Genomic DNA, 15,542 nt, shown 5'->3' with positions numbered 1-15,542 from the left:
CTAATGTTTTTTTGAAGTCACAGTCGGAATATCAGTAATGCAGTATTTTATATTGCATTTTGTGGTCTAGTATTGGAATATATAAGCACAATGTTTTAATTTAGTTTGAATTACAAATAACTTTTCGTATTTATTTATGATTCCATTAACAAAACAATTGAATATTCAAAAACATTAATTATTCAAGTTTTTCTAATATACATATATCCAACAACAATATTTAATACCATTATTATTATTTTATGTGGCTAGAAAGTTTTTTTTACTCTTTCTAGGAGGAATATTAACATCTCCTAGAAATTAACCAGTAATTAATGGTTTAATACCCCATGAAGGATCAGCCTCCATTTAGTTTCTATTATATTATATATATATATATATATATATATATATATATATATATATATATATATATATATCCTCCTTCACCCTCTCTTGTCATTATTTTTCTTTATTATATCTATTTAACTATCTTGGTCTTCCTTGTTTCTTTCTACTACTGTCACCCCTATTGTGATTTTAATTTGTAATGTTTTGGTCACTTCATTTCATTTATATTCATCTATATTCTCAGCTATATCTACCCCTGTCTCCTTCTTCAATACGTGGTACTAGTATGGTCCTTAATATGTTCTAGTATTAGTTTTTCTGTGATATGTTTTGTCGTTATCATTGTTTCCACACTATATATTATGATTATAAACCCAGATGTTGAACATATCAATAGAATTAAACTTCTGTACTATTTTCCATCTCCTTCACCCCCTCTTGCCATTATTTTTCTTTATTATATCTATTTAACTATCTTGGTCTCCCTTGTTTCTTTCTACTACTGTCACCCCTATTGTGATTTTAATTTGTAATATTTTGGTCACTTCATTTCATTTATATTCATCTATATTCTCAGCTATATCTACCCCTGCCTCCTTCTTCAATACGTGGTACTAGTATGGTCCTTAATATGTTCTAGTATTAGTTTTTCTGTGATATGTTTTGTCGTTATCATTGTTTCCACACTATATATTATGATTATAAACCCAGATGTTGAACATATCAATAGAATTAAACTTCTGTACTATTTTCCGTCTCCTTCACCCTCTCTTGCCTTTATTTTTCTTTATTATATCTATTTAACTATCTTGGTCTCCCTTGTTTCTTTCTACTACTGTCACCCCTATTGTGATTTTAATGTGTAATGTTTTGGTCACTTCATTTCATTTATATTCATCTATATTCTCAGCTATATCTACCCCTGTCTCCTTCTTCAATACGTGGTACTAGTATGGTCCTTAATATGTTCTAGTATTAGTTTTTCTGTGATATGTTTTGTCGTTATCATAGTTTCTACACTATATATTATAATTATAAACCCAGATGTTGAACATATCAATAGAATTAAACTTCTGTACTATTTTCCGTCTCCTTCACCCTCTCTTGCCATTATTTTTCTTTATTATATCTATTTAACTATCTTGGTCTCCCTTGTTTCTTTCTACTACTGTCACCCCTATTGTGATTTTAATTTGTAATGTTTTGGTCACTTCATTTCATTTATATGCATCTATATTCTCAGCTATATCTACCCCTGTCTCCTTCTTCAATACATGGTACTAGTATGGTCCTTAATATGTTCTAGTATCAGTTTTTCTGTGATATGTTTTGTCGTTATCATTGTCTCCACACTATATATTATGATTTTGAACTCAGATGTTAAACATATCAATAGAATTAAACTTCTGTACTATTTTCCGTCTCCTTCACCCTCTCTTGCCATTATTTTGCTTTATTATATCTATTTAACTATCTTGGTCTTCCTTGTTTCTTTCTACTACTGTCACCCCTATTGTGATTTTAATTTGTAATGTTTTGGTCACTTCATTTCATTTATATTCATCTATATTCTCAGCTATATCTATCCCTGTCTCCTTGTTCAACACATGGTACTAGTATGGTCCTTAATATGTTCTAGTATTAGTTTTTCTGTGATATGTTTTGTCGTTATCGTTGTCTCCACACTATATATTATGATTTTGAACCCAGATGTTAGACATATCAATAGAATTAAACTTCTGTACTATTTTTCCCAGCTCATTAATAATAATCATTAACTTCTTAGGAATTGAACCGAATCTTGCGTGGTTCGTTATCGATATTTTGTGTTCATCGATATATCAACATATTTTTTTAAATATTGATCTTCTGTATTTTTATCGTATATTGTATATATTGTATGTTTAAATATTGATCTTGTTTCTATTATATTTGACTAGTTTTGATCTACTTTCGAATCCTTGGAAGCTTGCGAGGAATGCTTTGGGAATAATTTGAGTAACGAAAACCGAATATTCTACACGACAGTCGTCAAACCGATTAACACACGTGTTCCTTAAATTAATACTGTACTCTATTGCAGTAATCTAAGTAACTATAAACATTTTTAAAGACACTTTGTAAATGGGAGCTAGGGATTTATCCTCTAGTACAAATAACTCGAGTAATTTAATCATTTGATAGCAAGAAAGTGTAATTTTATCAGCTCCTGTCTTAATTGAGTCTTTAGAGCAAAATTCCTATATAGATTAAACTCTGTTCTCAACTAAAATAATAGAAATTCACCAGTAAATAATTCTACGTCTTCTAAACTTTGTCCTAAATCTAAAACAATGAAAAAAAACGTAATTTTAACCCGAATCTATATAATATCATAATACCATCTGTAATGTATTCAAGTCCATTCATTGAAAAAATCCGATCAATTTTAAGCACCCCTTTCACATACAGAATCTATATATAGAAATTGAATTGAAAGAAACTGGAAAAAAACTGAAACAATATAACTAGCGTCGTCTCATACGAGACGGAATTTATGATTCTTGCGGAGAAACCGACTCCCGCTCCAATAACAAAGAAAAATAAATTGAGTGCAGTTGAGTTTGCTACAATACTCTAACGACACAACGCTATATTTGCCAAGTTCGTATTTAATTTAAAGTATCCGTTCATATTAAATAGACTTTCTACTTTTAAACTACCACAATTGGTTTTCTTTGTGTACTATACAGAAAGGGGTTCTTAAATCAAGCGAAAATAGCAATAGTTTAAAGTGTAATAGTTTGGAGTGTTTAGGTTTCTTTCGTTTTAATTTAAAATCTTTATACGAACAAAATTTCGAAAGTAATTTTTGCTCCAAAATACATTTTATAGAATACCGGCCTACCGTAGTAAAACACATTTGTCTGGCAAAGTTAGTTCTTTTTATTCAACATAATTCCCTTCAAGGGTGATGCACTGATTATAGCGACCCTCCAACTTTTCGATACCATTTTTGAAGTACGATTTGTCCTTTGTTTCAAAATAGGCCTCAGTTTCGGGGATCACCACTTCATTCGATGAAAATTTCTTCCCAGCGAGCATTCTTTTGAGATCTGAGAATAGTTGAGTGGCTGGGAGCCAGATGTGGAGAATACGGTGGCTGGTGTAGCAATTCGAAGCCCAATTCATGGATTTTCCATCGTTTTCACTCACTGTTACACGGTGCATTATCTTGGTGAGTTTCGTCATTCAAACTCCAGTAACACTATGTAATAGTCGCTGTTGATGGTCCTTCCTTGTTCGAAGTAGTCAATGGAAATTAAGCCAGGCGCATCCCAATATACAGACGCCATACTCTTGCCATACTCTTGTTACGTTTTCCCACGCTATGGAGCGGGTTCATCGTCTGCAGTCCACTCGGATGACTTCGGGGTGAAATGATAGAGTCATGTTTCATCCATTGTCACATATGCACAAGACGCAAAAATTTGGATTTATTACGCTTGATCATTTTCAAACACTGCTCCGAATCACCAATTCGTCGTTGTTTTTGGTCAAAAGTTAGGTCGCGTAGCACCCACTTTACAGCCACTTCTCATACCCAAATATTCGTGAATGATATGATGTACATGTTCAGTTGATATCTTTAGAATGTTTGCAATTTCATTTCAATTTACGGTCATTCAAAATCATTTTGTGGATTTTTTTAATGTTTTCGACGGTAACAACCTCTTTTGGGCGTTCACTGCATTCACCTTCTTCGGTGCTCATGTCACCACGTCTAAACTTAGCATACCAATCTTTGATTGTTGATATTCCTAGGGCAGTGTCCGGAAACTCGGCATCAAGCAAGTTTTTGCTTCAACTGTATGTTTCCCTTCAATAAGCAATATTTTATCAACACGCAAAAATTCCTTTTTTTAATAATAAAAAATGTTGCTTCACTGAAAGTGCCATAATTCACAAACTAATGATTCCACAGTGAAAATGTATACTTTTCACTGTCGAATCATTAGAAAAATCAACAGAAAAATCATGTAGATTATTGCTACTTTTGCTCAATGAATATCGTCTTTATGAACGTAAAAACGGCATAGTATAAAAATCTTGACGTATCACCTCAACACTGGTGATATGTAAAACATGAAATCACGCGTAATTTCCTTTAAACATCAACTAGAGTTCACAACAACACAATCACGCCACTTACAAATCTATTCGACGCTACACCGTCTTATATTAATTCCATCTTCTTTTTAGCAGCGTATGTCGTTCTCCAAGTACAATGTAAACGCCTTAACAGATCCACTTTCCGTTCTACCATCGCCAATTATACGAAGACCTCGACAAAACTCCGTATTCGTCGGCAGTTCCATATTCTTAAATCCACCGCCACGTAGAGTGAAGTCGGCCACAGATATCCACAACATGGGTGCGACAGATCACAGTCCAACAACCTCCCTAGCAGGTACGTCATAATTTCGACAGTTGTTTTATGAAAATTGCCAAGAAATTAATTTTGTAATCGTTATTCCTCAAAATAAGCATTATCAGAATGTATTACAGGAAAATTAACAACGCATTTCCCCACAGTTCACGACAAGATGTTTTCTTTGAATTTTTACTTTTAATAAACAATCTGTGTGGTGGTCACTTGGTTCCCTCCGAATTCTTGACAGTGTTAACTTTATTGCTTTTTTTTCACGTCTGTACCAGCTTACAATAAGACATATGTCTTTAAATTGGTACTTAAATCGTACTTTTTTCACTTACTGTTTACACCGGTGTAATCTATGATAAAATATTCTATTCAACAATTTGTAAAATTAAAAAGACTGTAGAGAGAGGTTATTAACCAAAAAAACTGATAGTCAAAAACAGTGATATCTACTGGTTTGATGATAAAGACAATTAAGCAATGAATTGGACCCTGCCGTATAGTCTAGACCTGGCCAAGCCCTATTAAACATGACTTCAGAGAGAAGACTAGTAAAAATATTTTGATTCCCTTTCTCGTTCTGAAATAACAGAAGCTCTGCAATGACAAAATTATAGTTTGGCATCAGAAAAGGGGCTAAAAACCGACAGTTACATCAATGAATAATGCTTAACATTTATATGAATGCATCCACTTTAAGAAAACATAGAATTACTTTTCAAAAGAACGTGGTATATCAACGCTGAAAAACGTAGTGGCAAAACGATTTTCCAGCATTTTAAGCTAAGAACTGTGTCATTCTTTCACGGAAAAGGCCCCGATATAAAATATATTTTCACGCTTCATGTCTCATCGTTCCACATGCTTAACGTTTGTCAACCATACTATATTGAAAGCTTGAAAAATTGATCGAAAATGAGACATGGACTTGACGAATTTACGATATATATACGTTTAAGAGCGATTGCAGCCAATTGTTAATTATTTTTATGGGATTTTCTTGTATATTTAATAAAATATTCAAAGGAAATAAGTATTGTCTAATGCTTTGCATTAATTTTTGATATTTTTGTTAAGCTCTTTCTTTCTCTTCTACTTCTCTTTTTATATTGAGCCTTCTTCTTATGATTACTAGTTTTCAATGTATATATATATATATATATATATATATATATATATATATATTCTTCTAGCTATTGATTTATCAATGGGTCATCTATATATGCTAATAGTTACGTTTCTCTCGATCTCACTCCTACTTTACTAAACTGTTCCTTTTTTTCATTACACTAATTTTAAGGTTGTATGGTGTAATAAGCACCTGTTAAGAAACAAAAAAATTTATTTATATTTTTTTAATTTTAATGAAACATCATATATGAATTTCTTAAGAATTATGTACCTTATTATTTATGATTCTTCTGATTCTTATGATTTCTTAAAACCGGTAGTTTTAGTCATAAACCTTCCAATATGGACTTACAATTTCAATAACTAATGGCCTCGAGTTAAACGTTCTTTGTGGCGTTCATGCAATTGTTATTACGACATAAAATGGCAATAAGTATATAGATTTCACTTGAACAATGACATGCCCTCTGTAGTTCAAGCCATGAAGTATATTCTATACACGAAATAGCAGAAGGTACATGTATGATGTAAGGGTGTATATTATACACTTACAGTTAAACCGAGCTACTGAAGAAAATCAAAAGCAGAAGATATGTTGAAGTTCCAAAGCTTCAAGCACGTGTACTGAGAAGACTAATAAGCATGGTTATGTTTAAGTGCTCTTTTGAGAATATTTTGGTAATTATAGTCTGGCTAGATGATTAAAATTTATAGAATCTGAAGACAACGCTGATATTCGCAGGTTTTAATCCTGCTAAGGTGGTGTTGTAAATATATGTTTGTGATTATATATAAGTATGATTATTTAAAAGGCACAAGTGCAAAATCTGACAAAGGAAATGATCGGAAGAATGGAAGTTAGTCACTCGCCAGTTACTAATCTTAATGGCCAGGAGCCGTGGTTCAGAACCCACGTAAAACAATAGGTTCAGTTCTTATAAACCGTAGTTAGAAAAAAAGAAATACTAAAATATAAAAAATTGTATTGTATTCAACCTTTTGAATTTGAAATTTTGTTAAGATTATTTGAAAACTTGCGGTAGCAATAGCAGCGCGTTGGTTGATCGCGGCTGGGACAACAGAGCCAGAACGTTAAAAATCAGTCGAATGAAACTAGCAGAACCGAAAATAGAAACAAAAAGTACACGACTGAAATAGTCGATAGTAAATAGTAACAAATCAGTTGATAGCCGTTTTCTTGGTATAAAATTAAGTTAAGATATTGCTTCAATCACCGATAAATTAGAATATGTCCCTAGCTTTTTTAGGTTTCAACTATCATACTGGCGAATATGAATAAACTCGGTATCATTTACCACTACTCTTGAACTGACATGAGCCATCAGCTCGAGAAAAGCTGTTATTAAACACATACATATTTAAATTACAAGTGGAAACTACATCTTTACATTTACATTTACTACAAAGCATGGTCTTCCATATTTGGCTTTTTTATCTAAAATAAAAACTACGATTCTATTGGGTTTTATTTAAGTACAATTATTGCTTATAACTTAGAGCACAACAAATAGCCATATAACTAAAATTATAAGAAATACTGCTCCTAGAAAAAAATATTTAAACATTCTAGGAAGTGCTATAAGTTCACGTTAAATAGAAGATACTAAAATATAAAAAACGTATCTGTTTTATAGTATTCAACCATTTGAATTTGAGATTTTGTTAAGAATATTTGAAGACCTGTGGTAGCAATAGCAGCGCGTTGGTTGAAAAAACGAAAATAAAAATACGTTCAGTCTTCTTTCCGTATATCTCCAATAACTGCTAACAGAATTTTATGATTAACTGATTAAAATATGTAAAAAATCCTTTTTATCCCATATGAGCTGCGTAAAATCAAAACATAAATTGTATATATGTCGATCAATGATTCGCACGCCCTGTGATAACAATACGAGATAAGTAAGAATAACAATAAAATATTTTATCCTCTATCCCCAAACCACCACGGTCTTTAACCGCGGCAAGATAATAAAGGGTCATATAATTTTTTTACATTTTCGCTGTCGCCTCCTTTTATGCGCCGTCCTTTTCGAAAGAGGGGAGATATTTTGTTTCTAAATCGTAAAATTTATCTTCGTTCTCGGCTTGTAAAGTCTCTAGTTCCTTCAGTTTACGATAACCGCGGTCGGAACGCTTCGGGCTCGCTTATCCCGGTCTTTAATGACGTCTTCGACGGGTTACAACGGGTCCTAAACGGGATGTACTTTAAGCAATAATATATCGGATTATTAGTGTAAAAATTCCTACATTTTTTACTACAAATAAAACTAAAGGTTTGGGTTTGCAAAAAAATGTTCAAAGAGCTGGTGAAAAATGTAGGTTTCTTGTTTAGTTTATTAGGCAATTTAAGTGCTTATAATATTTGTAACATGGGAAAATAATGGGCCAGATGACTGTAATATAGAATAGCAAAAATATTGATTATAAATAATAATATACTGTGGCGACCGCCACGACCCTTTAGGCCATCACACATTCACCAACAACAAATTAAAAGGTTGCATACGCCGGTGGATTGGTACCATGCTGTTCCCGGCTATAAAAGACCATCACGACGACGTCTCGCTCTCTTTTCTTTTCTCCATCCTCTTGTAACAGTACCACTTCCATAGCGCTACCATACTTCCTCTACCTAACCTAATTTCGTGTTAATTCTGCCGTCGACCACATGTATCAGTTATAAACGAAATAAACAAGTATTTCTTCAACCAGTGTTTTCAGTTCTCGTGCAAATTCCTTCCAAAAATAGTAGTGAGTGTTCGGACAAACAATCTACCATACTATAGAGATAATATCTTTATAAGAAACCATTGAAAATACATTTATTTTATAACTAAAATTGGGATTACTAACGTTTTACCAGAAATAAAAACCAAATTTCAAAATTCATCACGTTAAGTCACACACCCATCGGAAGCGCTACGAAACATTGACGTCATTCACCGTTTCCTAACCATCATATACGCATTCCAATATCTGAACTGCGAAGGCCGTTTCGATTTAATTTGGATTATTTTAAAACCAATACTAAAACTTTTATGGAATTGAAGTTAGTGAGTATTCAGTGAGTAACAAGATAATTCAGTTGAGACTATAACGGTTAGTTGGGAACTATGAGAATAGTATTAATATCAAGTGTCCTATAATGACTGAGACAAATAACAATTTTTACCCCATTTTCTTCTGTCTAAAACAGAAAACAACAGAATAAAGAAACAGTCAGTCATCAACAAATTAAGAAGACAGACAACTCGCATATTAAATATCCACCACGCATTACTAAAAAAACTTTTAATAGACTATATATATCCGATACTGTATATATAGATTAATATATTGTATTTTAATGGAGTTCGAAAGTGACTTTCCAACTTATCTCGTTCATTTATCGCTTGTTCAAAGAAGAAATCACGGAGCTTATGGTCGCAGACCGCGATACCCTTGTTAATCTGACATTTCAAGGTAATGCCGTTATCAACGGCTCGCCGACATCCAAGATAAACCCATTTTTGTTGGGGCTCGCGTGATCGCAGATCGAGATTTTAACTCTGCCCTCGTACTAAGTCGGTAAAATCTCTGCCTATTTTCTCGAAGAACTTAATCTCGGTAACGTTCCGCAATCCTCTTTTACCGGTGCCCCAGGAAACTTACAGTAAATAACCAGAAGTTCGTACAAAAATTATTATGTTTCTATTCGCGTATTAAGTTTTCTCCTTGTCTTATTGTTTTATGTTATTTAATGACCATGTAATATGACGAGTTTATAGAACTTGTTCTGACAGGACGGTAATTTAATAAACGTTTTAATAAATCAATTCCTTCTTTGTTCTTTGTACATACTCCAGTTTTTCCAAATTTCCAGCTGCGATTTTGGTTTTTTATGACATAATTATTTATTATTTAGTAGAAAATATTAGCAATACGAAAAAACCTGTGTAAAGTACGAATTATTAATAAATTGTTAAAGTATGATTATGGTATATAGGAGTTTACCAATAAACTGATAGATTAGTCAAACTAATTTGTAAATTACTATCGAACAAAGGATATCAACAAGAAAATAAGTTATTGTTTGTTTTCGATAATTTCTATGAGATAACAGATCAAAAGATGCTCAAATTATTAGAGCCTACAAAATCTTTCCAAATAGTTATAAAGGCAGCGTTGATGCTAAGAAAGCCGATGTTAAGGAATCGTTTGTCATATGTTGGTCCAACAGGACCAAACCATTATGACCTAACGACTTAATGACCATAATGACTTAACCATAACCTTATCATATCCGCGTACCATTCATTCTAGTATCTGCAAAATTATCTTAATGATGTAAATTAGCTTTTCTCCTAAGAATCTAACGAACACTTCAGTGGTAAATTTATTGTTATACCAAAAAAGGAAAAGAAAATGATCAATTAGAACAACAAATTATTTCATCAGACATTATCAAGACACAACATCGATTAGCTTTTGAATTTTGTATTGAATTCGCCTTGGAAAATGTTAAAATATAGATAACTTCGGGTCTATAGTGTATCCAATAAAACAGCCAATGCACGTCACTAAAATTGGTCTTAAAATCTGGCTTCAGAACGTTGAAATCTTGTCGCATCAAATTGAACATTTGCCAATATTATTTGCCAGTACCAACACAAATCGAATTTTATAGATAGGGTTGATACAATATTCTGTCCTTTTTTAATTATAGTAAAATGAGAAAGAAAAATTCGCTCCGAGTTTAAAATCAATGTTACATCTTTATAAACTATTGAATGAATGAGTAAATTGGCTATTTTATTGGAAGGGCCACATAGTACCTTAGTCACCTATAAAATATATGTCATATGGTATATCGTAGCAGTTTTACAGGATTTCATGAATTATCCTCTATCTCAGACAATAAAAAATCAGTCACTGGGTCACCAGAAACAATAAATCAATAACACAATAAGAAAGTCAAGCAGTGAGCAATCCAATTAACACCCAGTCATTCAAATAATACACAGAAAAATCACTTTCGGTCTCTAGAAATCAATAGTAAAAAATAACATATTCGAGTCGCAATCGAATGAAATTTTTAAAATTTATGGGAGACGACAAAAAGCCGATCTCCTTAATAAAATATCCATTTTTGGCATTGCCCCTGTCCCATGGGTTATTAAGCTTCAACCATATTCCTCCCGTTCTTTGGCAATTTTTTCCTCTCGCTCTATACCTTTTCGAGCCTCCTGAGGAGACATGTTCGCGAGAGGTTAACGAAATTTGATTAAATGAATATGACCGGAATGTTTGTTTTATAGATATATGATAAGAAGGATATTAATAATTCTCAGATAGATTAGAGTTGGGAACTATCGACTGAAAACAGTCGAAATAGTCGATAGTGTCAAAATACACGATAGTCAACAAGCGACTAAACAACAAGTCGAAAACAAGCGACTAAAAATAGTAATTACTATGTCAAATAAAGTCAAATGCACGATTCGGCTGTTTTGTTCAATTCGTGATGTCGGACGAAGATTTACGAATCCTTTCCTGTATAAATTGTAAGAGAGGAAAGGACGGAGATAATTACTTGGAGCAGTTAATTTTATATATACATATATATTTTCCGACAGTAATATAATCGAGACTGAGGCGTATATATTCCTTCACGTACTAACTTTAAAAATGAAAAGGAAAGAAATAATTACTGCATACTATTACCATGTAACTAATAATTTCATTTTAACGAAGTAGAATTACTTTTATATCTGTGTGTTCTGTGGATTTATAAAAAGGAATTAAATTTTTCTATGGAACGGAATAATACCCCACAAATCTTTTTTCGTTTTTTAATATCTTAATTACTATTTTTAAAAAATATACCAAAAAAATATAGACGATACAATAGAACTTAAACAAAACCTAAAAACTAAAGAAGTACAATAACCATAAATACCGATTAAAAAATCAATATATACCATGACATAATTAAAAATGATTGCACAGTAACAACTAAAGCTTTTTAAAATAAGTAAATTCGTTATTGATTATTGAACAATATTTTTTAACAAAAATGGAGAGAGTAATCGAAATATTATGTATTATTGTCATAAAAACAGTCAAAAGTATTTTATAAATACAATTTATCATTCAAAATTTTAATCTTTTTACCTTATTAGATTAACTATCTTCAAGAATATCGTTCCAAAATGCTGCCATATTAATGTAAAATATATTGTTATTTACAAGCAAACTACTAAAAAATCATAAAATTATATATATTACATATAAATATATGTAAGCATAAATTGGGTACATTTTTGTCAAGGTCGCGGCCAGGACTCCAGATCCCGAACGTTACCAGTCAGTCGAATAAAACTACTAGAACCAAAAATAGTAACTAAAAGTACAGGACTGGCGAATTTGAATAAATTCGATATCATTAACCACTACTTTTGAACTACCACGAGCAATCTCTTGAAAAATTCTGTAATTAGACAGGTACATATTTAAATTACAAGTAGGAACTGCATCTTTGTAAAACATGGCCTCCCACATTTGGTTTTCCTATCTAAAATAAAAACTACGATTCTATTAGGTCTTATTTAAGTACTTAAGCTTCTGAAAACTATACCATATAACTTAAAACACAACAAATAGTTGTATAACCAAAATTATAAGAAATACTACTCTTATAAAAAATATTCAAACCTTCTAGGAAACACTACAGAATATATATAATTACCATAATTTTCCATAAAACTCAGTATTCATTTAATCGAATAAACGGAAACGTATTTACCTAACAATTATTTCTGAAAATTAATTACGTCAAATTTGTTATTCATTTTGCTTACATAGTTATAGCCGCCTAACGACGAAACAGAATATTAAAACATTGTTTCACACGCGCCCATTTAAAATCTCCTTCGGTATTCTCCATATTTTGTGCTCAAAATATTAATAAGATGTAGTAAAAAGAAATCCCTTTAGTTTTCCAATACAGGATTTCAATAAATTTTATCTCGCCCTGTAAACGTCCGATTAGATATTTCGTACTAAAAAAATTATTTAGTTTTATGTATAGTCGCTTATATTTTATTTAAATATCACGACAAAAATTGACACCAGCAAAAAAAATTTAGTTTTACAGTTACAAGCCTGACTGGTGATGAAAAGTGGAACACTTATAACTGCTTCAAGTAAAACAGTCGTGGCTTAAGCCAGTTGAGTGATGGTCAAGACAGGATATTCCAGGAAGTTTCTGCCATGTGTCTTCCTTATACATGAGCTACTTCTCTACGATCAAATTCTTAATTAGAACCTGTACTATTAACAATTGAACCGCTGGATAGACTATAGGAGCTAATAGATCCACAAGCTGCAAACTTTGATCACTAAGACAAGAACTGTTGTGGTGCCAAATGATTATATGGTGTCCAGTACATAGCGGTTCTTGTACAAATTGATATACAAGTTTTTTATAAAAGGGGCAGACTTCAGTGAGAATGGCATAATCATATAATATTACCATCAAAACGGCAACAACTTGTCCAACAATACTTCGCATATTTGACCAATCATCAATCGTTCTCAAGTATGTAGTGTGTTTATTTTCACTACATACAACATAATATATCTTTGTTTGGCTTCAATTTCTTATCCAGGAACAGTTTCATGCAAGAAATCACCAAACATATATTTTTATTTTTTTTTTAAAGAGAATTTTACAACTATTTCTTGTAGGTTCAATCTTTACGTTTACGTAAACATGGGTCATTCATTTGAGGTAGTACTTTCGGGATAACTTTTCACCGGGTTCTGAATATATTACAACGTATTTCAACGTATTTACGGTACGAATGACATGTTTTTGAAATGCCTCTTGAACGATAGAATCTGAAAATATTTTTCTAGGGATCTTTATAAAAATTATAAAATAAATAACATCAGATACTAGCCTAGTATATAAGTTGCATTCTTCAAACGACACTGTCAAGTTATTACAGTTATTTAGATTTCTGCTTTTTTTCTCAACCAATATACAAATTGATGAAAACCCTGACCCAAGTTCAACAAATGCCCCAGCGAAATAGCTCTCCCCTCTATTGAAGGCAGCAAATTCTACGCAAAAAAAATATTAAACGAATAGGAAGAGTGCTGGACTGAATAAAGCAATCACTGAAAATCGAATACAGTTAAATTTTGTCTAAAAGTTGTTGTTATGTTACCTATACATCATGTTTTATGTACTTCTCTGTTTCAGGATCTGTTATACCTATCATCAACCGTGACCGAAGACCATCCCTCATTACCATCGAACGTCCAGAACGTCCAATATTCATATCTCGTCGACGCCCATCCATAACCATCGAAAGGCCTCCATATCAGTGTCCGAAGGGCAGAAGATCATCGTGCTTCGTGGAGAGACCAGGAAGCAGGCATAGGAATTTTATTAGCTTTGAACATCCAGAGAGGAGGACACCATCAACCCTTATTATAAATGAAAGATCTTGCAGGTAAGTTTATTATAAAAAAGACATCTACAAAATTATTCATGGAAGAACAGAGAATAACAAACTGATGAAAAAAAAAGATGAGTATAGCTAATACGAGGGCGGTTCAAATATGATCGAGACAAATACTCTGACACGTTTATTTACTATTAAATTTTTCGGTTATTTTTCGAGCTTAACGTTTTTTACACTTTTAAATATTGTCACTGTCTTTTGTGATTTTGGAAGGATCAAACGCTCGGTTTCAGTTACGTTACCAAAAACAAACGTTTTAGTTCTCGCAGTTCAATAAAGAGTCTGTAACAATTAAGCTATAGATAGTACGTATAGCATAATAATCAATGGCGAACTTAAAACGTTACAGTTATCACATAATTTCGGACGATTTGGCGAAGGAATTTTTTTTTAGATAATATGTCTTGGTCATTAATGTTGAATGAAGACTCACAATAGTATATAAATATAATTAAATTAATAAACAAAAGAAAATATTGATTATTCCACAAATTCGCTATGTTTCTTTCCTTCTACATTAATTTACAACAATATTTACTGTCACTACAAGATTTGGAAGTCTCGCAACTGATGATGCCTAGATTGTTTGTCTCTATGAGCTATGATCCATGCTTTTTTCAAAGGGTATGTATATGAGAAAGTCCTTAAGTATTTACGCCACAAATAATTCCAAACAATTATGATTTGCGTCTTTAGACCCGTTCTTCGACTGTTCATTGATTCTTGTATTCATATGTACACATTCACACATATATCCCTAAGCATCCTATTTCGGATATTTCAAGCTTACAGATGATGCTTCGTCTTGAATACTAATGTTGATGCAGAAAAAGGGGACAAAAGAGTTGATAAGAAACTTTCAAAATTAATTAATTTATCTAGTATGATTTTACTGCAGAAAATATGTAAAAAGGCATTTATTGAGAAAAATTGGTAGAATATATGTTAATCAAAATATTTTCTATCATTTTCGCGGCTTTATTTTATCCTGCTGGTAACCTAACAATACCAAGACAGCCATCCGATCATCTATCCATTTTCGCACTTCTTCAGCAATCAGTAGCAACCAGAAGACGCCAGGTCTGATACTTCTGTTTGTTGCAACAATATATTATTGAATTTGA

General features: G+C 32.1%; 1 protein-coding gene across 5 annotated transcripts in view; it reads left to right on the top strand.

Moving 5' to 3' along the window:
- The window catches only part of LOC143200171 (uncharacterized), a 65,005-nt gene that overhangs the window by 48,556 nt on the left and 907 nt on the right, over positions 1-15,542 (top strand). For 3 of the 5 annotated variants that reach the window (XM_076410576.1, XM_076410573.1, XM_076410574.1), the window contains exons 4-5: positions 4,573-4,780; positions 14,154-14,406. In XM_076410576.1, the coding sequence (XP_076266691.1) occupies positions 4,573-4,780; positions 14,154-14,406 (461 nt within the window). The remainder of the gene's footprint in view (positions 1-4,572; positions 4,781-14,153; positions 14,407-15,542) is intronic. The other 2 variants (XM_076410577.1, XM_076410575.1) reach the window with 1 other exon arrangement.

Source organism: Rhynchophorus ferrugineus, unplaced genomic scaffold, assembly GCF_030347505.1.
Source record: "Rhynchophorus ferrugineus isolate W39M unplaced genomic scaffold, kcgeb_rfMv2 rfM7, whole genome shotgun sequence".
Taxonomy (NCBI): domain Eukaryota; kingdom Metazoa; phylum Arthropoda; class Insecta; order Coleoptera; family Curculionidae; genus Rhynchophorus; species Rhynchophorus ferrugineus.
This window is presented reverse-complemented; position numbering and strand designations above follow the sequence as displayed.